We start from the raw sequence: 27469 nt of genomic DNA, 5'->3' as shown, positions 1-27469 counted from the left end.
ACTAGTATAAAGGCACACAGATTTGAAACAGATATGGTACTTCTGAAGAGAATTAGTGAACTAAAATATTGATTTGAGAACATCACACAGAATGAGCACAAAGCGATAGATGTAAAATATAAAAGGTTGAGACAAGTAGAAAAGAATGCCAACTCCACCAAATTTCCAGTAGGAATCACAGAAGGGAAAAAAATAGAGATCAGAGAGACAGACAATATTTGAGGAGATATTGGCTGAAAATGTCCCAGAACTGATGTAAAAAGTCAAACTATTTCTTAATGAAAAATTATATACTGAGGGACTGAATTTCAGAAATTAAGTATCAAAATTTTATGAGCAACTCACATGGTTAAATCTTCTTGTGAAGGCAACTGCATTTGGTGCAGAACTGTATTTTTCTTTTTTATTCCATCCACAACTTGAAAGCTCCTGGAAAATTAAATATAAATTCAAGAAATAGTCCAGTTTTCTTGTTCTATTAAGGGTTTCAAAACATGTTGTGTCCCTTCCTAGAACTGTCTTATTCAACAGGAACATAGCTAATATTAATAACCATTCAGTTAAGTTATAACAAAAGCAAATTTTATTAACAGAATTTAAGAGGGCCAAATTACTTGTCTATGAGAATACTGATAACTAGATTGCTAGTCCACAGGCAGACTCGTGGATTCCTCTCTGAAGAGTTTTGAGTCCCAAGAGGAAAGATCCATCGATAATGAAAACCGAGCATCCCACAACAGAGTGAAGCCTACTAGTTGTCAAGCCCCATTCAACCACTCAGAGCTTCCAATCAGCTTTCCAGTGCCTCACTCTTTGAGTAAGAACCCCAGATATTCAAAGAAACCTCTTAATAAAGGGGTTCTTAATCTTCCACAGGGTCTGTCAATAGAATTTGAAGGGCTCAAGAAAATGGATATAAAAAAATTAAACTTGTATTTTACACTAACCTGTAACTGAAATGACATTCCTTTTAATTATATAGACTATAGACTACCGAAGAATTAGCAATACATGTAACTTTGCCACTAATAAAACCCTGTATTTTCCTATCACATTACATTTGGTAGATATCTCAAAAATACTTACACTTGTCAGTACTTTAAAATTATCTCATCACCTCTAAATCTTAATATGCTAATAAAAGCACATATACTGCTATATAATAGTTTAAAATATTTTGATAAGTGTATTTTTAAAAAACTGAATTCCTTTGATTTTAAAAAATGGTTGTTCCATAGGCTACAGTCTCCAAAAGGGTCCAAGGTTCAAAATAAGAACCTTGCTGTAATACACCAACCACCAGAAAGAGACTGGATCTATAGGAAAAAAGAAAAAGAACTCAGGAAATTGAGTTATATATGGCAGGGAACAAAAGAAAACAGAAAAAAAAAGACAAAACCATATCATTATTACCCTCAGATAGATGAGACTAAATACTGCTCTCATTAGGCAAAAACAGGATATATAAAAAAGAAATGTTCAGAGAAAAAATGAAAAAAAATATCTTTTGGAAATAAAAAAATATAAGATACATTTAAAAGTATACAGAATTGTGAGATAAAGGTGATAAAATCTTTTAAACAGTACACTAAAAGTAGGAGCAAAAATATTATGTTAATTAGAAGAGTCCGTAAGCATCAACATCTGAATAATAAAAAGAATTGTAAGAGAGAACAGAGGACAGGGAGAAAAGTAATTCATGGAAAAAAAAATTCAAGAAAATGCACAGAACTTAAAGGACAAGAAAAGACCTGTCTAGTGCTTATTACAATATATTAAAAAAAAAAAAGATTCAAACCAAGGCTCCAAAAAATTGGAGCACTCTGGAGACAAACATCATAAAATCTGTCCAATTCAAAAAGAAAACAAAACAAAAACAGATCTCATACAGAAAAACGGCGATCACACAGTATCCGATATCTCAATAGCAACACTGGAAATTAAAAGACAACTGAAACAATGCCTTCAAAATCCTAGAATTCTAAATCCAACAAAAATATCGGTTAAGTAGGACAGTATACTACAAACGTTTTTAGACATGAAAGTCTCAAGAGAACGTGCCTTCTATGCATCTATTCCCAGAGTTACCGTGTTTCCCTGAAAATAGGACCTAGCTGGACCATCAGCTCTAATGCGTCCTTTGGAGCAAAAATTAATATAAGACCCGGTCTTATTTACTATAAGACCGGGTCTTATATAAGACCGATTATAATATAATATAATATAATAACAATAGAATCTAATACCATGTCTTTATAATATACAATATAATATGCTATGCTATGCTATGCTATGCTATGATATAATATAATACGATATAATACCAGGTCTTATATTAATTTTTACTCCAAAAGACACATTAGCGCTGATGGTCCGGCTAGGTCTTATTTTCGGGGAAACACGGTAGTAGGATGGGTTCCATCAAAACAAACTAGCAAATTAAGAAAAAAAAAAGACATGGAATCCAGGAAACTGAGGAACCAATGTAGAAATAAAGTGTGTGGAATTCACAGATTAACAGTAAAGGGAAATCCTGGGACAAAGAATGCTATAAGCAGACAGACCTTAAGAACAATAGTCTAGACCCTAAGTGCCAAGAGGCCAGAGATTCTAAGAGATGTCTCTGAAAGATGGAACAGAGTATCTGAAGTGTTTGAACACACTGAGAAGACACATTCCCTACATTCACTTCTGGCACAAAAATTAATGGCAAGTACAGAGAAAGCTAAAGGAGTTTATTAGCTTAAGGAAAACAAAATTTTAGTAAGTAATCATGGCTCAACTGTAAAGAATAGTTGAGCCATGATTATTTATTCTTTAAGTTGAGCCATGATTAGTTATTCATGTCAAAACTGTGACATAACTACATGGAAAAAAGAGGAAGTGAATTGTGTGAATGTGATAGGGAATATAAAAGAGCGAAATCACCTTCTGTAGTAGTCAATAAATCATATCCAAAATTGAAAAATTATGAACAATAGGTATTTAGAAACTAACAAAAAGTACTGGACTGAGTGAAGGGAAGACTGTGGAAATGGTTATGACAACACTGCAAAACTCCAAGAAAAAGGTAACGTTCCCTCAACTAGGGTGGTGTCAGTAGACATTGAAAAAATGGTAGATTCCAGATATTTTGGAGGCAGGCAGGACTTAGTAAAAAATTGGATTTACACAGTGTAAGCTAAGAATGAGGTATCCAGAAGTACTAAGATTCCCATTTCTGGCTTGAGCAACTGACACGAGGAAAGAGAAAACAATTATCACTTCAACATAGTAGGTAAGTAGTAAATGCTCTGAAGATATCAATTATTCACTTTTTTTAACATAAAATTAGATTACAACTTCCAAATTCAAAATTACTGAAGAAAAAATAAAACGATAGAAGCAACTCTACAGTAAAAATAAAAACAAAAACAGAAAACTGCCCTGTACTCAGCCTAGATATATGCTCATTTCATATTATCTACCTATATAGCCAGAAAATATTTAGTGGCAGATATTATATTAACATAAAATGACATTAAAAATATCAGACTGCTAGAAAACATTTTTGTTCTTTCTGAAAATCACAGTATACTTACACAATTCAATGCTTTTGTGACTCCTCAAAAAAGAAATGTTAAGAGGTTTTAAAAAAATCCATTCAATTCTTGGAACATTTCAACATCACTAACTTAATGGAAAAATGCTTTGCTCCTTTAAGAAAATTCTGTTGGAAGTGGGGTGGGGAGAAATGAATGAATCTGTAATCACATCACTTGGGAGCAAATGAATTGAAATTCCACTGGAGCCGCCCTCCATTCAAGAGAAATTTGTAATTAGAAAATGTGACGAAACAAGGTTTTTTTTTAAAAAGCCTCTTAAGATGGTAGTAGTTTCTGCTTCAGAAAATATTTCCCCTTTGAGACAATGTTACATCACTGGCCCATCTAATAAACAACCAGAACTAGAAAGATGGAGAACAGACTGGTGGTTGCCAGTATGAAGGATGGTGGGAGTGGGGCCAGGAATGGGACGGAGGCGACTATAAAGGTATGGGGAACACGTGGGAGAGATCGTTCTGGTGATGGAAGAGTTCTGTATTGACTGAGGTGGTAGTTAGACAAATCCACACACATGACAAAATGTACAAATGTCCATTTCCTGGTTTTGATACTGAACTCTATTTCTGTAAGGTAACGCCAGGGAAAACTGGGTGAACGGTAAATGGGATCTCTCTAAATAATTTTTTCAACTGCCTATGAATTACCTCAAAATAAAAAGTTAACCAAAAAAACCCATTTTATGGATTATGAATCTGAAATTGTACTGGTCTCCAGGAACTCACCCACCACTTTCTTCTTACATCCTGATATGCATTTATGGTTAGCTGGCCTTCAAGGAATTCTGCCCCACCCCACATTTAACTCTCAAAAGCAATTAAATCTCTCTGTGAGAAAATAATTGCTTTTCCCTTTGTCTCTATCTCTTTTAGTCTCAGACTCTAGGATCTTCCATCAAGTGACACTAGCATACAACCTAAGAAATAAATTCTTCTACCAACCTCATCTTGTATTTGATACTTATTGGCCGGGTCAAGAGTTATTCAGTACTAAAACATCTCCCATGAACACCAAAAAGTTGAAGTAAACTTTGTGACTCCAAGAATGTTTTTTAGTGTCTAACTTAAGAACAGGACTGATTTAAGTTGCGTACACTATGTAAATAAGGCTCCATTTTAGCAAAGACTCAGTGAAATACAGCGGGCTTGATGCCTCTTAAAATTTGTTCAAATAGATTTAAGTTGTAGTTTTCAAATCAGACAGTGAAGGGAAATCCTCTAATGATAACTCAGGCAATTTCTTAATGAACATTAAAAGTGCATTTGAAACAATATTCATGGGCTCATTTTGAGCCATGAAACAGTCAAGCCCTGTTTTCCACTGAGTTTATTTTAGAAGCATGTGGGAAGGCAAACACCACAGCTGAGGACCACCTACCCTATGAAAGAATTACTGAATTTCACAGGAGCCACAGTTTCTCTTATGTCTTGTAGGTTTGTTCTGTAAAGTCAAATTCTTGACCTAACTTTCATCGTGTAGATCCCAACACTCTTAAAGGGACTGCTCTAAGGGTGACGTAAGGGTACCTATAGACAGAAGAAGAGAAAAAGCCAGTACAGACCAGCACGTAGACAGAGGCTGAGGGAAGGAAAAAAAAAGACTGTGGGGCTGGGGGCAGGGTGGGGGATCCTCACAAGGAGAAGACGACTATTGCTGAGATATTCTTATGCTCAAAAGTGGGAAGCTTTAAGGATTACGATGTATCCACTAGCATTCAGCCTATATGGCTATTTAGAAAGAAGTGTCAGCCACAGATGAAGTCCTCACCATGATTCCTGCATTTTTAATCAACAGAATAAGCTCTGAAACTATATAACTCCAATGTAACCTGTTGAAATAAAAAGTATCGCTTCTTTTCCAAGGCAGTCACTCCCATTCTCTCCCCGTCCTCCCAGTATGTTAAAGCTGCCTCCCTAATGAGATCAGAGATAAGGGCAGGAGCTATCATTTGCTACCATGGATGCCGTGATACACCTATTCTCCTAACGGATTTTCCTCTTCACCTTCTCTAGTTCTGATCTGCGCCTGACCTTACTGTATATTAAGGAAGTTCATGGTGATGAAGAGCAAAAAGGTGAACTGATGAAACAGCAGCATCTTGCTTCTGACAGAACAGTTTATCCCAGTCCACAAGAAAAATGTCAAGTCTACACACCTTCTCCGCTTTCTTCAAACTTCTCACTATATTCGTGGATTATTTACATTTTAACTCTAATGCAAATGATAATTTTCATTGGATAAGACATTCTTGATGCTGGAACTTGGATGTTACCAAGATTACAGTCTCTGCAAACACAAGCAAGCTTGCAGAGAGAAAGCTCTTTATACACACGGTCAGAAATATGTCAATTGCAAGTTTTTCAGAAAAGGTTTAGTAAGATTCAGAATTACCTATTATGTACTTCCCCTCTTTTAACCAGCATTCTTCCTCAATCTCTAATGTACCCCAGTTACACAGCTATTCATCTTCCTTTGTATTTAATGTCCGTTTACTGATATAATCTAGATGACTTATTGTACTGACCTGCTAGAACAAACAAGTGTGTGGACTTTCTTCTTTGAGTGTAATATGGAGGGCTTTTAGTCAGAGCCTGCCACTTTATGAGCACTTGAGAACCAGAGGCAAGTATTAGCCAATGTAATGACTACTGGACAGGCCCCCCCTTACTTAAGTCTTATGAAGACACCACAGAATTGCTACTGGAGAGAAAACCTGATTGCAGCAGCTTTCTGTCATAACTCATCCTGTGTTGAATAACATAGTGCTCATTCTGAAGAGAAAACCCAATGTTGTAATGCATGTGGTGGCAATGCTTTCAGAAGAAATACAGGCTTTACAAAGCAAGAGAATTCATAATAGACAAAATAACTGAAAAAAACCACAAAAAAACCTATGAATGTAATAGACATGCAGAATAATTCTGAAGGATAAGAATTCAGAATACAGTCATTGCTTCCTCTACGTGAAAGGACTCACACTTGAGCGAAGCTCTGAAAATGAGTAAGCGCTTTCTAAAAGAAAACAAACTTTCATGATCAAAAGAGAAATCATACTGGGTAAGCCTATACACGTAAGAAGTGTGGGAAAACTTTAACAAGAGTTGAGCTTCGACTAAACACCAGAAAATTCACACCAGAAATTAAGGACTATACAGAATCCTTAAGTTAAACTTCTGCCCTTACTAAGCACTGAAGAATTCACACTAAGGAAGAAACCTCAAAATGTTCTGAATTGTGGGCAGGGAAAAAAAACCCTTTTTCCACAGGAAGAATGTTATTTTATAAAAGTCACATTCTTGGACTGGGTTAACAGATTTTTGCAGAAATGACTCCAAACGTGATAAACAATGGGAGATGATATGCCTGTAGGCTATACAGCAGAAAGCTTTGAAATGGTCACTTATCAAACTCAAATATCAAACAGCTATTACTACTCCAGGCACCAGAGATCCATCGGTGGACAGAGCAGACAAAAACTGCTGCTCTTGTGGAACTTACATTCTAGTGAAAGGGTAACAGATCTCCAATCTGTAAGAGTTTGACTCATGGCCACCCACTAATCCCTGTCACCTCTTTAAGATTCCTGTAGTTTTGATCAAAACAGTATTAAAAAAAAAAATTTACCACTGATCGAGAACTACCCTTAACTTCAGCTCTCACTTTGAAGTTACCACTAAAAATTACCCTACTTCCAGAAATTTCTGAGAACATATTAGTACTCTAAAAATCAAGTAGCCCAAACTGCCTTATTTCACAGATTTAATAATAAAAGGCCAAAGATATGATATAGTTTGTAGTGGTGGTACAATCTATAAATGACAAAGCTGGAACAAGAATGCAAGTCACTCAGCTTCCTGCTTTTATGTTTTGCCACTAAAAATAATCTTTTGAAATTCAAAAGACTTTAAAATAAATTTTAAAATAAGTGAAATTAAGTAATTAAGACTTTTTGAGCACCCATTCAGAGATCTGTGAATGCTAGACATTGATTAAAAAAGAAAAAAGTAATGGGCAACAAAATATATGGCATTTGCCCTCCCCAAACTGGTTTAAGTTAAAGAGGGGAAAAAAGAGTGAGCAATTCTGTAGAAGAAGAGTTGTGAGGACATATTAAGAGTGGTTGATTGTAGATGATGGAACTACTAACTTTCTTCCTTCTTTGCAATCACTGTAATTATAGTTTGGCAACCATATTATTGAATTTCCTCCCCATCACTGAGAGATGCTTACTTATTGGGAGGAGAGAAGAATAGTAAAAAGACGGTTTTGTGTGAGAGGGATGACTATCCACAGAAGCTTCCAAATTTGGCCATGCTCCTTGGCCAGTGGGCCAGTAAAGATTCCTAGGATTTCTGCAGCAACAGCTATGGAAACAGCAGGGCAGAGCATTCAGAAGAAGAGGGGTCCATCGGTACACAGATGAATCACTGAGCTGTCTCAGGCTCAACAACCATGCAGACAGACACTGAGGGGTGCTCATATTTCTGGAGACAATGAGTTCCACTCTTGTAAAAACACTGAACTCTTTTAATAAGTATCCTTCAGAGTAAATGAGGAAGGAAAAGGGGGGAAAAGTTATTTAGGAGGTAAAATCATTGGAGATCAGGCAAAGAGGACGGAGGGAAAGAATGAATTTTAGATTTCTGACTGGTATGAAAAATGAATAGATGGTACAATCACTCAAGGAACCTTAAACAATAAAACCGGAGCAATCGTTTTTCTCCCTATGTAATTATATTCCTACTAAATACTTTTTTAAATCACTGATGAACTTTCCTTTAACATAAAATTATTTTCATTGTTAAATATATTTTTCCATTCTTCTCTACCATAAAACAAAAAACTAAGAAGCCAAGTATCAAAAATCTGTTCTTTTGTCTTCCTTTCAATCTGAGGTAATTTCAAGGGTGATACAGGGTTGGAGAGAAACCAGGCTTAGTATTATGTTTGATTCAGATCTACTTTTGAAGACATGATTTTATTTGGCCAGTATTCTATTGATGACTAAGTGCAGTATCTAGATAATAAAAAATAACTTTGATACCTCAAAGGTAAGGGAGATAGTTTCTTCTGTAAAGTAAAAGGTTAGGAATTTTTTATTTTTTTCCCTGAGTAATTTTGAAGTACAGAGTATAACAGACATTGTAGATCAGCAACTTTATTCTGAGAAAAGAACTGCACTTCTTATAGTTGCCTTTCTTCCCACAAGTCAAGAACAAATTTATGGAGAACAAGTTTAGCTAAATTCTACTTGACATGAAAAGACTTGGGAATACAGAATTCCACACACTGGTAGGAACTAGAGAGTCCTATTCAGGGAACTGAATTAGGAATAGGAGATATATATTTTAACAAGTTCCAGATACTCAAAAATTGCCTCTAGCATAGAAAACTGAGTGAAACTTGCAGTTTCAATCACCAGTTTGCCAGTAAAATCACTAAACCATATAGTTGGATTCAGAATCTACATTCTTCGAAGTTCAAATTTAGCACACATTTTATTTCAGAAAATGTGAATAAATCATCACCTGAAATAAAATTACATATGGATATATACACATAATAATGAGCTTTGATTTAAAGATTTTTAGTGTAACTTAACTAAAGATCTTACAGTTTCATAACATATCTTTTTAAAAGTTTTATATATATATATATATATATATATACACACACACACATATATAGAGAGAGAGAGAGAGAGAGGGAGAGAGAGAGAGAGAGAGAGAGGAGAGAGAGAGAGAGAGAGAGAGAGAGAGAGAGAGAGAGAGAGAGAGAGAGAGAGAGATTTGAACACTGGTATAATGGACAAAACATGAAGATAAATTTACTAAATTCAGTGATAACCACTATATATTCATAGTATCTGAGGTTAAATTTTGATTTAACAAAAATAATTACTCCTTTTTTTTTTAAGAATGATGTCATTCTTTAGTGAATTTAATAGTCTCACTACATAATGAATTAGACACCACTTTATGCTAATAAGTCTAATCTAGTAGACTGGCTGCCATCATGGCTTAAACAATCTTGTTCAATTCATCAACAGCAAGAATTTTGACCTAATAAAAATCAACATCCATCGAAAGTTTTGGAAACCAGCCTGTAGATGTTCACACTCTCTGACTCAGTGACCAATGAGCTAGACGCACACACACCAACATGAAGCTAGTCAACCACGCCGAACATCAGCATGATGATAAAGAAGACAAACAAATTGGCTGCCAGGTACACACAGAATGTAAAACCTGCAACAGCACATATCGCTATGGGACACATACACTCGTAGAAAAAGTACACTAAGTACACAGGAATGATATAGACCAATACTGCCAGTGGCTGCCACGGTGGCAGGAGGGAAGAAAGGAGGTGAACGTGGGAGGATGCAGAGCAGAGCTGGCTAGGTAGGTACAGAGGGGCTCATCTTATTGGCCTTTATGCCTCGGAGGTCTTAAATATTTCATGATAAATTAGAAAACACTTTTCTGCCAGAGGACAAAGTCCTGTTTACGCTGCCAGATGTAACGTAATCTTGATGACTACATGAGTAATGCTTCCGAGGCCCCATCCCATCCAGCCCTCGCTCACCTCTCACCTTCTGCTATACGCCCTCTGTAAACTCACTGTAGCTCACTGGCCTTTGCCCTGGGTTTCACAACTCACTCCAGCGACCTCTTCCCTTATGTAAGCATAATAAATGGCTTTCAGTGGGTAGATGCATAATGAATGTTAGTCATTTTCTTTAAAACATAAAAACAAAAATGTCTTCCTGGATTTTCTCTCTTCTCTCCAAAATGTCAACATGCCATAATACTATAAAGTCATAAAATAAAGGTATAAGAGAAAAGTACTCAGGGCCATTGTAGACTTGTATGTACAAGACACAGACTATATTTTATTCCCAGAAGAACTAGAAAAGTATCTCATGGCACCGAGTATCACTACTGTTCTCTGCCTGGAACACTCTTCCCCTAAACACCCCTACGGCTGCTCTCTCACCCGCTCGGGGCTTTGTCAGATGCCACCTGCTCAGTGAAGGCTCCTTACCTTCCTATCTAACATCACGGCTCCCACTGTCCTCACTCCCTGTCCTTTCTGGCTGGCTGCGAGGTTTTCACTGCACACTATGTAGCTCACCTCACTCACATGTAAGATCCACACGGGCAGGAATTTTAGTCTGTCTTCGCTGTTGTATCTCCAGCAACTAAACCAGTGACTGGTATATAATAACTTAGTAAATGCTTGTTGAATCACAATGCATAAAATTGCAACTGCTGAGTCCAGTGAAGAAGCAGAGAATGCTAGGAAAGCCTCTAGGAAGACAAGAAAGCTAACCTGAGAAAGTCAAATGTGAGGTGAGAACTTAAGGATGAGCAGGAGTTAACTGGGATGTGCACAGGCTCGGGGTGAGGGGAACTGAAAGGCCAGTGCAGCTAGAACAGAAGAAGGTGGAAAAGGTGTGGCGAGAGCAGGTAGGAAGAGGCAAAACTGGGAAGAGCTCTGTATACCTACCTACTGTATTAGGATAGACTGTTTTTATCCTCAGAGCAACAGGAAGACACTCTGTTTTAAGAAGAGGGGTCATATGAGCAGATTTACATGTGAAAAGATTATCATGGCTATTGGGTAAAGAAAAGTTTAGAAAGGTCACAGTGGATGTGGGTAGATCAGGTAAGAAGGTAATAATGCAGCTGAGTTAAGATGTACCTTGGATTGAGGTGTTGGGAATCGAGGGAGAGAATGGACAGATATTTGGAAGGTTTGAAAAAAAAAATCAATGGGATTGGTGTTAAATTAGATCAGGGAATTTTAAGGCTCACTTCTAAATCTCACAAAGTACTGCCAGATGTCTCAGCAAAATAAAAAATTCCCATTGACCTGAAGTCTATGACCAAGAACTAGTCATTTTCTAGATCTTCAATGTCCAAGCCCTTAGCCACATGTGGCTACTGAGCACTTGAAATGTGGCTATTCCAAGTAAAGGTGTGCCAGAATTGTACAATACACACTGAATTTCCACAACATACACTGAATTTCCAAGCCTTACACAGAAAAAAAAAAGGTAACAATTATGTCAAGAATTGTTATATTAATTACAAGTTGACGCGATAATATTTTGGATATAGTAGGTTAAATAAAATTAATTTCACCTGCTTCTTTTAATTTGTAATGCGGCTACTAGAAAATGTAAAGTTATACAAATGGCTCACATTATATTTCTATTGGATAGCACTAATCTCATATGAAACAGCAATATAGTCACTGTAGTTTATTCAAAAGAAATATATGTGAGAAAATGGCTGAATTTCAGGGCAAAAAAAAATATGACTTTTGTAAAGAATTTAGTTTTTTTTCATTCAGGGACGTGAGGAAATGAATATTTCAGTTTTCGTCATTTAAATACAAAGGCCCTTTTCTGTTTATGCCTTATTTATGGAACAGATTGTTCCTCTTCCTCTGTTGCTAATAGAAAGGTTCTCTGAGAGAGCCCTCTGTGGTAAGACAGGGAAAAGCTGGAATTGTGGAAATCACAGGGCCTCAGAGATCAGTTAGGCCCACCACTTCCTTTTGTAAGTGACAAACTTGAGACACTAAGACTAAGTAATTTACCTGAAAACCACAGGATTAAAACGCTCTATACCATGTTAAGATACAGATATTTTCTCTAACTCGTTACAGTCATTATAGTAGACTTGTATATACTATAACAAATATACCATATTTTTTTCCAGAAAGAACTAAAAAGTATCTCGTGGCACCAAGTATCAGTATTATCAATGACTCAGTTCGGGGATACAAGAATCTGAAACCCATTTCCAACAGTTAACTGTGCATCAAGGACTACTGTCATTGGGTTTTCTCACCAGTAAAATACACACCACCATACTCAGGTTGTGATAACGATAGGAACACTTCATACACACACACACACACACACACACACACACACACACACAAACACGCACACACACGCATGCATGCACGCACTGTGTGATCAATGCTTACAGTGGGTAGATGCATAATAAATGTCAGTTTCCTTTTTAATTAAAAAAAAAAGCCTTCTTTCTTTCATTCTCTTCTCTTCAAAATGTCAACACACGGTCATATTGTAAAGTCATAAAAGGGAAAAGATTACTGGAGTAAATTGTGAAACCCAGTATATCTTATTCCCATTAAAAAGCTTCAAAGCCTTGAATAAATCATTCAACCTCTCTAAGTCTATTCCCCCCTCAGTAAGATGACGTAGCCAAATCAACCAAAATGATTCAAAAAATCCTGTCTATATGACTCAGTGATGCATAGCTATGAATCCCATGAGTTTTTAGAGGCCTCAATAAGAGCTTTCAACATTTAAAATTTACGAAGTATAATTTGACAATTCTAAAACTTAATTTGAGATACTGTAAGTGTCTATTTTTGTATATTTAAAAGGAAAGTTCTTAAGACTACTCACATCTGGTTGAATGGCTTTAAATACTGGAACATCCATTAGTGTTATCTGACCCTGAAATAAAAAGTAAAAAAATGAGAAATACTTCTTTGGAATTCCATATGACATATATTTTAAATTAAAATTATATTAAGTAAATTAAAATATATTAAGTAATCAAATCTTTACCAAAAAAGTCTCAATTTTATAAGGATTTAAGAAAATGAAAATTTAGCCCTTGTACCATTAAACAATTATTTCTAATTATCTCATGCCCATTTGTATTTTCTTGTGAGATCAATGAGGTAAAGTTACAACAAAAATAATTTAGAAAATGTGGACACACTCATACATTAAACCAAAAATAAAAACCAGATCTACTGGTTCATGGAGTAGTATTGTTGTGACTCTTAAATCGTATCTCCTCAAATGGTAAAATAAAATCTGATGTTAAAAGGTTTTCTTTCCAATTTATAAAAACTAGTGAGACTACACTAGTGCCAACTCACATCGAAGGACTTTGCGCGGCAATGGACCTATCTCACTGTGGCTATAGAGATAAAACAAAATCCAACAATATACCAAAGAATAAGATGCTGTGACCAAACACAATTTATTCTTGCATTGCAAAAGTAGTTCAGTATCAGGAAATCAATATATTTTGTTAACAAGTTAAAGGAAAAAGATAACATAAACATTAATGTCAGTTAAGAAATAAAAGTTTTTCTGAGTAACTTTCATGATATTGCAATAATGCCTTCCACTTTCATTCTTTAATTTTTTAATTTATAAAAACATAAAAAAACTTCCAACATGTCAATAAGAGTTGGCCTAGGAGGTGGAATAGGTAGGTACTACGAAAGCATTTACCAGAAAGGCAAATACTTATTCTCACCAATCTGAAAGTGTAATTTATGACGCTGCTCTACAAATATCTACAGCTCTTCTTACCTTCCCCGTTTCTTCCCTCTCCTTGCTCCAACATTGTGCGCTACTATCTCTATTAATTCCCACATTCAACTTTCTTTTCTATTTTTTTTTTTTAACCATCTCCTCTGCTGGACCTACAAATTCTAACTCAACAGTACCAATATATAATTAAGGGCAAAAGCTGGAGGATGGAGAGGTGGGAGGCTTACCGCATATTCTTCTGGTGTAACCTTAAGAACATCAAACACCACAGCATCAAAGCTTTTCTTCAATTCAGAACCCTTGTCACTTAATGATTCAGAACTGCTACTTTTCTGTTAAATTAAAACAAAATGTAGCCATTTTAATACTGTTTCACAGTCAATGTCATAGAAACTAGATTGGCATTAAAAACTGAGGAAACTTCAGAACAGTGGGTTAACAAATGCTGTAGAAAAGTTGGGCAGAACATGTTGCTTAGTTGGAAGAGCACTAGATATAGATAGAGTCAGGAATTTGAAATTTAACCTTGATTTTAGATTTTTAGGTTCTTGATTAAGTAATTTTCCTGTCAGTTTCTTCTTCTTGACATCTTATCACTTCCTATAGAAATAAAAGATTTTAACAAGTTCAGTGATTCTCAAATGGGGTAAAGGGAAGTTAGGAGAGAAGGACGCATCTATATACAAATTTTTACACTATTAGTACTTTTACTGGGAAAAAGATGATTTATTTTCATAATATAAGCCATGAGGAAACATTCAGAACTCCACTAATTATCCAGTCTTATTTGTTAAGTGAATGTTTGTTTGTGATAATACAGTTGATATTGTTCTTCCTATTATATTACAAATTGAAGTGATTTCTGCTTTAAAGTTATTGTTTTAAGCTTGAATTTGCTGTTGCTATCTAGAGAACAAAAGGTAGCTTTTGGCTCTGAAAATCTTATTTCTGTTCAATTTCATCTGTAACATGATACAAAAACGTATTCTGCATCAGTTAGCTGAAATCAGAGCACCAGCACTGTAATAATACTTAGACCATGCTCTACTAAATGGGAGGGCTTATAAGGCTACAGTTAACAGCACAAAAAAATTAACCAAAGTTTCAATTACGAAGGTATGTTAACCTACAAGCTGTTGTAAATCAGTTTGCAGTACTTGTCATTATGTCTCATTTTCCCTTTTATCCTCCCTTTCAGTAACAGCTAAATATCAAAATCATTACAAAGGAAGGGATCCGTCAATTTGGGATAATTCTCAACCATTATTATTTCAAATATTTCTTCTGCTTTCTCTTTCTTCTCCTTCTGCATAGTCCCACTATGCGTGTTACACCTTCTATCACTGCCACACAGTTCTTGGCGATTCTGTTCCATTTTTTTTCCATTCCATTTTCTCTTTGGATTTCAGTTTGGGAAGTTTCTGTTGACATATCTTCAGGCTCACTGATTCTTTCCTTGACTGTCTACTGGTCACCAGTTAACTGATCAAAGTCATTCTTCATTTCTGTCACAGTGTTTTTGATGTCTGGCATTTCCCTTTGATTCTTAGAGCTCCAATATCCCTGCTTACATTCTCCACCTGTTCTTGCATATGGTCCACTTTCCCATTAGAGCCCTCAGCATGACTAATCATGGTGAATTCCCAGTCTGATCATTCCAAAGTTTCTGCCATATCTGAGTCTGGTTCTGTTGCTTGCTTTGTCTCTTCAAACTGTATTTTCTTCTTATCTTTTAGCATGCTTTATAATTTTTGAAAACCAGACATGACGCACTGGGGAATAGGAATGAAAGGAAACAGGCCCTTAGTGTACAGGTTTATGCTTATCTAGGTAGGAGTTATGCTGTGTTTATTGTTTGCTATTGCTAGAGGGATCTATCTGAGTGTTCAATTTCCTCTAGTGTCCTTGTTTCCGTCTCTCCTGTTGTCTCTGAGTTTGCCCAGAAACTCCTTCCTAGCTAGAGTCTGTGCCTTGCAGCTCTTTCGGTTGCAATCCTTTACTATTCCGCTGGAGCCTTCTTGACATGGTGTGGGGGAGTGCGGGGAGAAGAAGCCTTTTCAGCCCTGCAAGCAGGTCTTTGAGTGAGCCTGTGCCCTTGGGCTGTGACCTCCTCAAGTGCTTCTCAGGGCCCTTACTCCCCTTAGAAAGAGCGATGAGAATGGTAGAAGGGGCTGAAATTGGGTATTCTCCTACCAGCAAGTAGGTTAGGCTCTAGTAATTTCCCTTTTTATTTTTTTTTTGGGGGGGGGGGGTGCAGGGGGCAGAACAGAGGAATACTTCAAAATGAATACTTCCTCAGGCATAATGCAAAATGGTTACTTTCCCCCTTCCCCCTGCTAGAAGCAGGAGGGGATTTTTCTCTGATCTTCACTGTGAGAACCTGGTGGGGCTCCTAGAGGTAAAAAAAAAAAAAAAAGTGGGGTAGGGGCCTAAGGCTGGGCCCCCACAAGTTTCTAACTGTAAAGCTAGTCCACACACAGCCTCTAGTAGTTTGTCAACTACAGCTGAAGTTTTCCTACCCTTTCCAGGCTCCAGTGACTTTCTGCTCTTGGTAAACTGTGAGTCTCTGTATTTGCCTCTCCTTCCAGTTTTCTGGGCATCATTGGCAGTTTGCTTTGTGACATCAGTTCTCTGACAGAGCTAAGAAGAGTTACTGATTCTCAGTTTGTTCAGTTTTTTCGTGTTGTGAGGACCGGAATGGTGAATTCCAAGCTATTTACATGTCCAAGCAGAAATCCAAAGCCCCATGAATGGATTTTATACATAGCGTTTTATTTCATGTGTTTCATCTCTGGAACTATGACTAGCTTACAGTATGTCAACAATATTATTTTATGTCCTAAGACTAACACAGAAATTTATTCATAATGTTAAGCATTCGGACATCAGTTATGCAGGATACGCCAAGCCAGTAATTGCCCAAGTAATTAATCACATCCTGTCAAGTAATAACTTGGCAATTAAACATAACTTGGCAATTTTCTCCAAGATTTTAACTCAATCAAGACAAGTTAGCACATCATAATGGAAATTTCATTGGTAATCAAAATAAATAATCCCTTTTCTGTGTCCTTCTTCCAAGCCATCAGCAGAGGCTTAGAAAATTACGAGTGATGTGCTTCCATCTGCTTCCCCAATACCAATAAATATGCTGGTAATAAGCTAAGCAGTACCTAACGTCCACTAAGAGGATAGTTAGGAATTCTTTATGCAAGACAAGACTAAATGTCACTTCTAACACTTCTAAATGTCTAAAAACAGCTCACTGCCACTCTGCTGACAACAGAACCTTCAAGCAGAGGTGAAGAGTAAAGGTACTAAGACAGGAGAAGTCAATCACCCAGATCAAGTGCTTTATTCATTCTGTAAGCTTATCACACTTAAGAGAAAATTGCATTTTAATAGGACAATAGATCTATATTTTAAGAGAAGGTGGAAAATATGTATTTGTAATTTTATTTTCTTGCTATAGTAGGATAATTTAAAAGACAGTCTTTCCTCCACTTACTAGTCACATACTAAATTATACTACTCTGAGGCCTGATGTAATTCATTCACTTTTGTAAAGTCAACAGAATTTTTTATATAAGTGAAATAATCTATTTTATTTAACAAATAATTGTGGGTATTTCCCTACCCCCAAGTAGGTCAGGTTCTAGTTGTCTCCCTTGGTGGGGCAGGGGGCAGGGGGCAGAAAAGGGCTCCCTACGGTTCTGTTTCCTATAACACTAGACCAAATGTTTCAGGATATATAGTTATGAATACTATACTTACACACATACATTTAAGGCATTCAAGTAATATGGTTTTAAATATACCAAGTAAATTTATATATATAATACAAACATGTAATATAATCCCTATCTCAAAAAGGAAGGAAAGCTATGAATAAATTAATGAAAAAATTATTTAAAAGGGTGTGTTTTTTTTTAAGTGATAGTTTTAAAAACAGAAAAGCTCCCATCTGCTCAAGGGATCAGGAAAAGACTTTCCTGAAAGTGTAGCATCTGAAACAGGTTTTGAAAGACAGACAAAATGTCTGTTTTGCACAGTGGAATGGGAAGAGAAATTCCAGGTAGAAAAATGGATAGAGGCAGACCTAACAGAAGTAAAAGCTATACAAACATCAGCAAGATGTGGTATTCTTTCATGAGATAGTAAATTTCAAGTAGAGAACTAGTACCAGTTAAATCCATTAGAAAAAAAATTAGCGCCATTCTGAGGAAAGTCTTGAATACAAGGCTGAAGATCATTTGTACTTAATTAGTAGACAGTGAGGAACCACTGACAGTTTGGAGACACAATGAAGTTCAACAACTGTATTTTAAGAATATTAAAAGTGAATTATCATCAAATGGACCAAACACAGCAGAGAACAGAAGTGCAAGATCACACTAAAAAGCGATCGCAATAATCTAGACAAGAAATAATGAAAGACCAAATGAAGCAGAAATAAGAAGAAAAGGACTGGATCCTGCAATTCAAGTGTGGTGGACAGGCTCTAAGGTGCCTGCCAGGAACCTCTGTCTCTTTGTAGTCACGGCCGACGGAATCGTCTCGAGTGTGGGCAGGATCTGTGACCTGTTTTGAACCACCGGAATAAGCAGAGACGGTGGGATGACCCTTCTGAGAACACATTACAGAAGACTGCAAACTTGTTTTGCAGGTGGAGTCTTCCTGCTGTGATGAGAAAATGGTTGTGGCGGGCAAAGAGGAAGCAAGTTAATGACAAATCCAAACTTAAACTTAGATGGCGAGGAGGATGGTGGTAATGTTAACAGAAGTCAGAGAAAGGAGCTGGACTGTTTTCAACACAGGCTGTGAGGCAAAATTGCAGTGAGTAACTTGACTGTTTATATTATAAGTAAAATGTCTGGTCCATAAGAAATACTTAACAAAATTTATGAGGGAAGCCAGAGCTACAGATAAAAATATAGAAATCATCTGCATATGAAAAATAATCGAAACTACAGACTTAAGAGCAATTTCAGTGACAGCAAGGCCTAAGTAATTGGCTGGGGCAAAATGGAGCTGAAATTATTAAAGAAATTTGAGGCCAACGTGTTAAAGGGTCATAAACATTATTCTCGTCCTACATAATGAAGGGAAAAATATAGGAGTTAGATGCTAAAGTTAGTTATCAAGGAAAGCAGGCAAGTACCCTAGATGTATAAACAAAATAAGAGAGAAAAAGGTAGGGCAAAAATAAAATCATGACATTAACTAGAGAGGGGAGCATCTTCTTCAGTCTTCACCTCTATCTGTTGGAAGAGTAGCTCTCCAACACTGCAGGTTAATGGTTCTTTCATCTCCTTCAACAGGCTTGGAATCAAGAGATAGAGACAGTGTCCAAAGTTATATGATTCCAAAAAGAAGAATCTTTCTTTGCCTGACTTGTACTATTGCCCTCAAGGTACATGTAATGTAAAAAAAAGCCACAAAAGAAATTCCATGTGTCCTTCAAAACTAAACCCAAGAAAGGATTTTAAGTAATCATTATTTGCCAAGTATCTTAAGTGGGTAAGGAGTAACTGTTTCGAAGAGGTACAGTTAACATGTGAATGGTACCATTAAAGGAGGTTTTTAAAAAACGGAAAAATTGATAGCCCCTTTTCTCAAGTTCTGATTTAAATGTGTGGCCAACCATAGTGCTTGACGAGTTAGAATGCCAGGTAAGGAACTTGACAAGTAAACTTCGTGAACGCCTTACCTCGGAGGCAGTAGCAGCAGTAGTAACACTGCCTGCCTGCCCGTTCATTAGGTCCATGCTTCCCTCCACATCAGTCCCAACGCCGTTAGCAGCACAGAAGACGGACTCCTTCACGTCCAAGGCCACAAATACATTATTATTCCTGAAAAAAATAAATGGAAATTTAAATGTGTGTCTAATTATTATTCAAAGCTTAAAAACACAAATGTCAAAAAATCATTTTCTCAACTTTACTAAACTCTTATTTCAGTTAAATCACTAAATCCAGTTTGAACACAGTCCTGTATGTTATTTTCAAATGATCAGACCCACCAAATGGTCAGTGTTACCTTTATATCTGTGAACCAGCAAAGCAAAAGCATCATTGTCACTTATGATAAGAAAAACTCAAAACCTTTTAAAGTTTTAAATAAATAGTGTAAAAAAACATATGGCAAAGTAACACATGGCATAATAATAAATTTTTAGAGATCTAAATAACATCCCTAAATCAACACTTAATAAGTTTACCATTACTGATACACTACTTTACAAAGATACCACAAATATCACAATATGATATATTTATATGCATAGAGTTCTAAAGTTTACTGAATATCTTCAATCCATTATCTCACTGATCTTCACATGTACCAATAAGATATTATACTCATATAACACAAAGAAACAGCTTCTGAGAACACAGCCTGGTAAATGAGCCAAGAACAAAATTCAAGCCATCCAAAATTCTAGCCAAATATTCTTTCCACAATACCATATTTCTTTCCACTTTATTGGAATTCAGAATATTTACCTGAGGTTATAATCCCTTTCTACAAATAGACTCACCTATCTAGGATAAGATTTCTTTCTCTCTGTAAAACGACAGGAGTAAATGGACTTTTAAGGTCCCTTTCCAACTTTAAATTTCGATGATGTTTCTCTTAATAGAAATGATAGGTGTCTATAAATTAGATATTTAAAAACTATACCCCCTTTAAAAACTGAGTTTGAAATATTAATAATAATTCTCTAGATGCTAAGTTGTCTTCTCTCTGGAAAAGCATTATAGGATAGTGATTTAGAAGCACAGACCAGAACAAGACTGCCTAAGTTTAAACCCAGCACAATGCTTAACTTTTCTGTCTCATTTTCCTTATCTATAAAATAATAATTTTAAAAAGTACCTACTTCAGAGAGTTGTGGTGAGGAAAAATGAATTAATATATGCTGATACATGGTGTGTATTATGATGCAGATTTTATCTAATTAATCCACACAACGCTTAAGTATCAATCGAGTCTTCTAATTAAAGATGACAAAAACCTTAGAAACACAACTCTGGCAACATACATGTTGGTGGGCATCACCTAAATCCTAACTGCAAACACAATAAATGAGAATGCTTCAAATCTGTTTCCTAGATGAAGCAAAACATATTCTTGGTTTTCAAATGCTTAAAAATTATTACTAATGATAGCAGCCTTCAGTCACATCTTCAATTTACGTATCTTCATTTTTTCAGATAGATCCTAAGTACCTGCTAAGAACAAAACATTGTGCTAGATTTTTTTAATGAAAAACATTAGAAATAATGGCTTTTTAAAACGCATTTAGAAAATCAATGTGAAAATGAATAGAGCACAAAAATACTTTAACTTCCTCCAATTCATAGTCATTTTATAAGCTTCACTATCCTCATGACACTATTAAGATCAATTTGTATTTACACTGTTTCACAAAACCAGCTTGATAATCCAAATTCTCTCTGAAGGCAATATTCAGTTTGCAATGAAATCTTTTCAAATAATTTCATTCCACATTCTAAAGATTAATTTAGATATGAATTCATAAATCAAGAGTGCCCCCTAGTGTTAAGAAACAAGATTTTAATAAAATTGTTAAAATGTGTCGAATCTACTTTATACATCAAATATATATTTTATATTATTTAACTGAAAAAGTAATACCGTGTTTCCCCGAAAATAAGACCTATCCCAAAAATAAGCCCCAGTTAAGATCATCAGCCAGATGGATGTATTTAATACGTTATGACGATGTTCCAGAAGATGACATGACTGTATTTGAATAAATGTAGATTGTTGTACATGAAAAAATAAGACATCCCCTGAAAATACACCCTAACACATCTTCTGAAGCAAAAATTAATGTAAGACCCGGTCTTATTTTCGGGGAAACACGGTACAGACCAGGAATAAACATTAATATATTTATAAACTATAACACTAAAGAATCAACTTTTCTCTGCCTGATTTTAATTCAAATAGTCCATGAAAATTAATGTCATATTAACATCCATTATGTTTTTAGCAAAAAAAAAAAAAGGTACAGCAAAGCATACCTTAAAAGAAAATCCCATTCATAACTATTTACAAATGTACTACATGTCAACAGTATTTAATACTGCTAAAGAACAATGACGCCTCATGATGCCATGAAAACACTGCAAGTCCAAAGTTTATTTTTCAGTACACGCCTCAAGACCTTTCTGTGCTTTGCATACAGAAAAGTTCAAATTAAACAATACAAATCTATGCTTTAATAGTATTTAATTTTCCCAGTGCTATGAATGGCACAATCTGTCATGACCCAATATCACAACAGCTCTTTTCTTAATAAATTCATTAATTTCTACTCATTCTCTTCTTAAATTTTTAAAGACAGTTAATCTGACTGTCTTTTGGGTCTAAATCCCGAAACAGGCATATTGCTTCTTTCCAAGCAATACAATTCCCAAATAGGAAATCTGAAATGTGTAGATATAGTTCCTTGTTTGAGGTCATAAAACCAGATAATTAAATTGCAGGCACACTCAGCCCCCTAACTCCCCACCTTCTCAATGTATTGCCACCAAGAAACCAATGCTTTTAAAATAAGTGAACAAAGAGTTAAAGTAACAATTTCTCACTAATCTCATTTCAGAGTACCAGTTACATATTCTTTTATAAAATAATTTATGCTATCATTAAGAATATTATGCTAAAGACATTTATAGTTTTGCAAAACATACTCTAGAAGAAGTAAGCAACAATAAGGGTAATAGTGAAATACAATTAATTAGTGGAATTTCTTTGGGAACATTCAGACAATACAGCATTGCCATGCTCACACTTTGGCTTAAAAATCTGTCTGGAAATTCATATCATCAAAACTCTGGAGAAAAAGAAAATACTATATAGATAAAGCTATTTAATTAAGCACTACTTACAACAGTGAAAACCAAAAGCAATTTCAATGCCTTTGTGCATAACCATATTAAAAATTTCCAATGGACAATTATAAACAAACATGAAAATAGAAATGATGGGTTCAACAGAAACTAGAACTTCTTGTTATACTATTCTTGTAAGATTCATGAGAAAAAAGTAATAGGGTAAGATTAAAACCCTGTAATTGCAATTCAATATTTAAAAGTTATTACAGAATTTGCTTTCATTTAAAATTTGTTTTTAAATAAACACCAAAGACACATTTTATATGGCATTTACGGAAAGCCCAAAGATTTCAATGGCCTGTATATCACAGCATTAAGGCACGCTCACTTCAGCATGTACGACAGCTCAACTTGCACCGTGTTCTTAACATTGTTAATATAAGAAAACTGGACATTAGTCTCAAATTCCCTCCCTCTTTGTTTCAACAATTAAGTCATCAAAATGCTGATGAGTAACAGAGAAGATTTTTTCAACACAATTAATGCTGAGCTATTCTGACAAAAGTTTAACAAAAAAATGTAGTTACCTTTTAAAAACATTTCTGGTATAGTACCAAGCAAGATTATCTTGGCTATTTGCCACCCTTAAAAAGTTCAAGTCATTACAAAAGGAAAAGAAAGGGTTCTGATGTACACGGAATTGTAAGAGTGCTCCAATGCCTCCTACAGAGAGGTCATTTGTCTGCCACCATTGTGCTTTCACTGCTCTTTTGTCAAAATTCTATTGCTAAATTTTCGCACTGATTTATTTATGTATCTCTCCTCAATGAACTTTGAGTTCCTTGATGTTAAAGACCCATATTTAAAACAAGACATAAAACCACTATTTTTCATTTTTGCATGCAGGCACATAAACACAATACTTGACCTCAAATTACTTATTTAACAAGTATCTGTTGAAAGAATGAGTGAATGCCTGAACAAAGCAGTCATTCTATAAATGCCCGATTAACAATAAACGTTTAGGGAGAATGGCAATCAAATAATCAGTAGACAATACTACACACATTTAAAAGAATATGATGAGGATTTCTATTTCCAGCAACATGGCTGACAAAACAATGTAAAAATTTTTGCATTACAAAAGAAATTAGAAATGGGCTTGAATTTTGATACCAGTTGGAGAAGAAAAAGCAACCAAAAGATGAGAATGAAATTGAGACCCATACATACACTCTCCTCCCCATGCGACCCACGCACATTTTTATCTAAAATAAAGCCAGACAGATTGATAGTCTACCCCCAACACTGGTAAGAGAGTCTATTAAAAATATATCTACTGGTATAGGAGGATAAGGGACCTTGTCTGCCCTGGCCTGGAGGAGGGTGTCTACAAAATGAAAATTTGTAATCTACACATGCTCCAGCACAGATATAGAATTTGAATTTATTTACCAGCATGGTCCAAGACCCTCAAGACAAGAAATTCACATTAAATATGTTCACAAGCCAGTGGGACTCCCAGACCCAAGGCAAATGAAGGGAACAAATACTTGGGGTAGGAATATTCCTCACCCAGGCAATGTGGATTCCCCACAGATAAAGAAGTCCCACTGGCAAGCTCAGAATAAAAATTTACAAATGCTATTCAAAAAAACCCACTACAAGTAAAAGAGGAAACACAATAATTATTAGGATTACTGCTTGAGAACTTTAGATGAAAAATTATCAGATACAGGCTATCAAGCAGGAAAGATTAAAACCAGCAGCCTTAAAGGAAGAAACTGAAAACACAAGGTATTGTGTAAAAGCAAGACAAACATTTGTAAGAAAACCAAATAAAGTATTTTAAAAAGAATTAAGCATCATATTAAACACAACTGAAGAGAGAATTTATGAAGTAGAAAGAGAAAAATGAAAATACGCAAAAATTCTACACAGAATTAATGAAATAGAAAATGTGAAGAGAGATTAAGAGAAATAAAAAAATAGAATAAGATCTAACACAGCCTAAGAGCAGTTCCAGAGGAAGAGAGACAATGAAAGGCACTATTTAAAGAGATAACAGCTGAGAAGTTTACAGAACATGCAAAAGATATATATCTTCATATTCAGGAATCACCAGCCTTGAGCAGGATAAATAAATAATCATATTCTATATACATCACATTAAAGTGTTTAAAAAGCAAGTAGGAAAAGGCACATTACTTATACAGGAACAAAATTAAATGAAAAGCTTCTAAACAGTACCAACAGACACAGAAGAAAATGAAATATCTTCACAGGGCAAAGAGAAAATAATTGTTAACATAGAATTCCATACCCAGCTAAAGTCTCATTCAAGAGAAGGTAAAATACACTTTTAGACAAAGAATTTACTACAAAATTAGTCCACAGGGACAGGCTGTTGGAAGAAACGGGGAAAAAGGAGGTCAGATGGACAGAAAAACAAAAGACAGGAAAGATGGATGAACTGATAAAAGGACAGATAAGAGGAAAAAAACAGAAGGAGGGGGAATAAGTAAGGTAGAAGGGAAGGGGAAGGGGGAAGAGGATCGAGGGAGAGGAGGAAGAGAAAATGAAAAAAGGAGAGAAACTAAAAAGGGAGCCTAAAAGGTTGTTCCTACTCTGTTCAAGTTTGTAACACCAGAAGAGGGGGGCAAGCAGGAAATGAAAGAACCAGAGAATACTACAACTTGTTACACTGTGGTTCAGGTTCAAGAGTCACATGATTTCTATAGGAGGAAATGAGGTTTAGGTTTATAAAGAAAGACAAGTTGAAGGGTAGGAAGAGTGTAAAAACACCATAAACAAGGGCACAAATTTAAAAGTAAAGATGGCCCAAAGGAGGTACAAGGTGGCGTGCCGGCCTGCTTGTTAGGGAGAACCCTACTGATGAGCTCTGGAAAGGTTCAAAGAAGTGACAGGACCAAACTGCAGAGGGGTTTCAACTGTCAAATGGGGGCATTTCAATGGGAAGGGACTGGAACTAGAAAACATGAATGGTTTCTGAGTAGGGAAATGACCTCAGGAAATTAAACCAGTATTTCAAGGTTTAACATGGCAGGGGCAAGCCACTGGGCTTTAGAGAAGATGAGTAGTAAACAACTAGCTCCGATCGTTTGCCAAAAACAGCAAAGAATCTGAACTGATGTGCAGGCCCCTTTCCCACCCATGCTTCTCCAGTCTCTGTTTTCTGGCATCCTGTCCTAGTCTTCCAGTTCTACAAAACCTCCCATGGTCACAGTTTATCCCCTTAACTTCAATCACCTTCATCCTACCATCACCAGTTTGAATTCAGAATCCCTAATCCTACAGAAATGGCAAACTCAGACGACATTTAAATTGGAAAAAAAAAAAAAATTTGCATTAATTCATGGATAACCCCCACCATCCCACCCTCCCCCGCCCTTCTCCCCTTCCTCCACCCTCACCTTTGCCATGGAGCAGAGAAAGCAGTTTGGAGGGAGAAGCATGAGATACGGAATATTAACTCTAGGACTAACCCAGGTGAGCTATGCTGGGTAAATTATTTAATCTCTGAACTTTGGTATCTTCCTTCATAAATAAGGGATGATAAAATGTACCTTGGAGATCGTTTGTAAGAATTAAATGAAATTATATATATATATATATTATGTATTTTATATATATATGTGTTATATATATATATATATATATACACACACATATATATATATATATATATATATATATATATAAAATATAAAATCAATGCATCTAGAAATGGTATACTATAATGGAAAGAACACATATTTTGGAGTCAGACAGTCCTGAGGTGAAACCCTAGCTTAGGCACTACCAGCCAGCTGTAAGGCCTTAGGCAAGTTAGCAGAAAAGGAACTTTGCTAATATTCAAGCAGAGGCCCAAAGCCCACCTATCAGTGATGTGGCTTAAAAAAGAAAAAGCAAAAGGAGAGAAGGCAGACCTCTAAGAGCCCTTCTTCTACTGCTGAATTCCAGAAGCATGTGAAAAACTTCAATATAAATTAATGGATTAAAAAAGTGAGTAAACTAATCCTCTAAATGAAGCATTTTGAAAGAACATTTAAGACACAAGTAGACTGGAAAAGAAATTTACTAAGTGATCAAAAATAGTTTGCAATATTAAATCATTGGATTTAATGATGAGAAGTTCCTTAAGAGAGATACCATTTTGCATGTTGATTAATTTCTATGTGTAGAGTAGACATAAATGTTATAAATTATTTTATCAGTTTATTCAAAAGTATTTAACTTGAAATTATTCCACTTACCCTTAGTAGTGGCAGTATAAATAAAAATAAAAAAAATTCTAAGCTACACTTAATTCTTAATCAAAGGATAGTAAGCTTTGAACAAAAGCAATTCATACCCTGAAACTAAAAAGACAAGTTCTGGGGAAACTTCAATCATTGTAAGCCAACTGCAATGACTGGTTTAGCAATTTGCTACCCAGGTAGCAAAATAAAAATAAAAACTGATGTCTAAATTAATCTACACATTTATAAGTCAAAAGAACAAAATATGTAAACTGTTTCCCAGCAAGACTACAGATCACTTACCAAATTATAGTTTAAACTTAAACATCTATACAGTTTCTAGATACATATTTTATTTATAAATATTTTAGGTACATATTCAAGATGTATTAGAAAGAT

The 27469-nt window shown here is 35.5% G+C and overlaps 1 protein-coding gene across 2 annotated transcripts in view; it reads right to left on the bottom strand.

Annotated features, from left to right (window-relative positions):
- The window catches only part of RALGPS2 (Ral GEF with PH domain and SH3 binding motif 2), a 98540-nt gene extending 72259 nt beyond the window's left edge, over window positions 1-26281 (bottom strand). For both annotated transcript variants that reach the window (XM_033092690.1, XM_033092691.1), the window contains exons 1-5: window positions 26243-26281; window positions 19655-19796; window positions 14172-14276; window positions 13057-13107; window positions 346-429 (exon numbers count right to left, since the gene is read on the bottom strand). In XM_033092690.1, coding sequence (XP_032948581.1) covers window positions 346-429; window positions 13057-13107; window positions 14172-14276; window positions 19655-19711 — 297 coding nt within the window. In that variant the 5' untranslated portion in view covers window positions 19712-19796; window positions 26243-26281. The remainder of the gene's footprint in view (window positions 1-345; window positions 430-13056; window positions 13108-14171; window positions 14277-19654; window positions 19797-26242) is intronic.
- Window positions 26282-27469: the final 1188 nt, after the last annotated feature.

This window comes from Rhinolophus ferrumequinum, chromosome 22 (assembly GCF_004115265.2).
Source record: "Rhinolophus ferrumequinum isolate MPI-CBG mRhiFer1 chromosome 22, mRhiFer1_v1.p, whole genome shotgun sequence".
In the NCBI taxonomy this organism is placed as follows: Eukaryota; Metazoa; Chordata; class Mammalia; order Chiroptera; family Rhinolophidae; genus Rhinolophus; species Rhinolophus ferrumequinum.
This window is presented reverse-complemented; position numbering and strand designations above follow the sequence as displayed.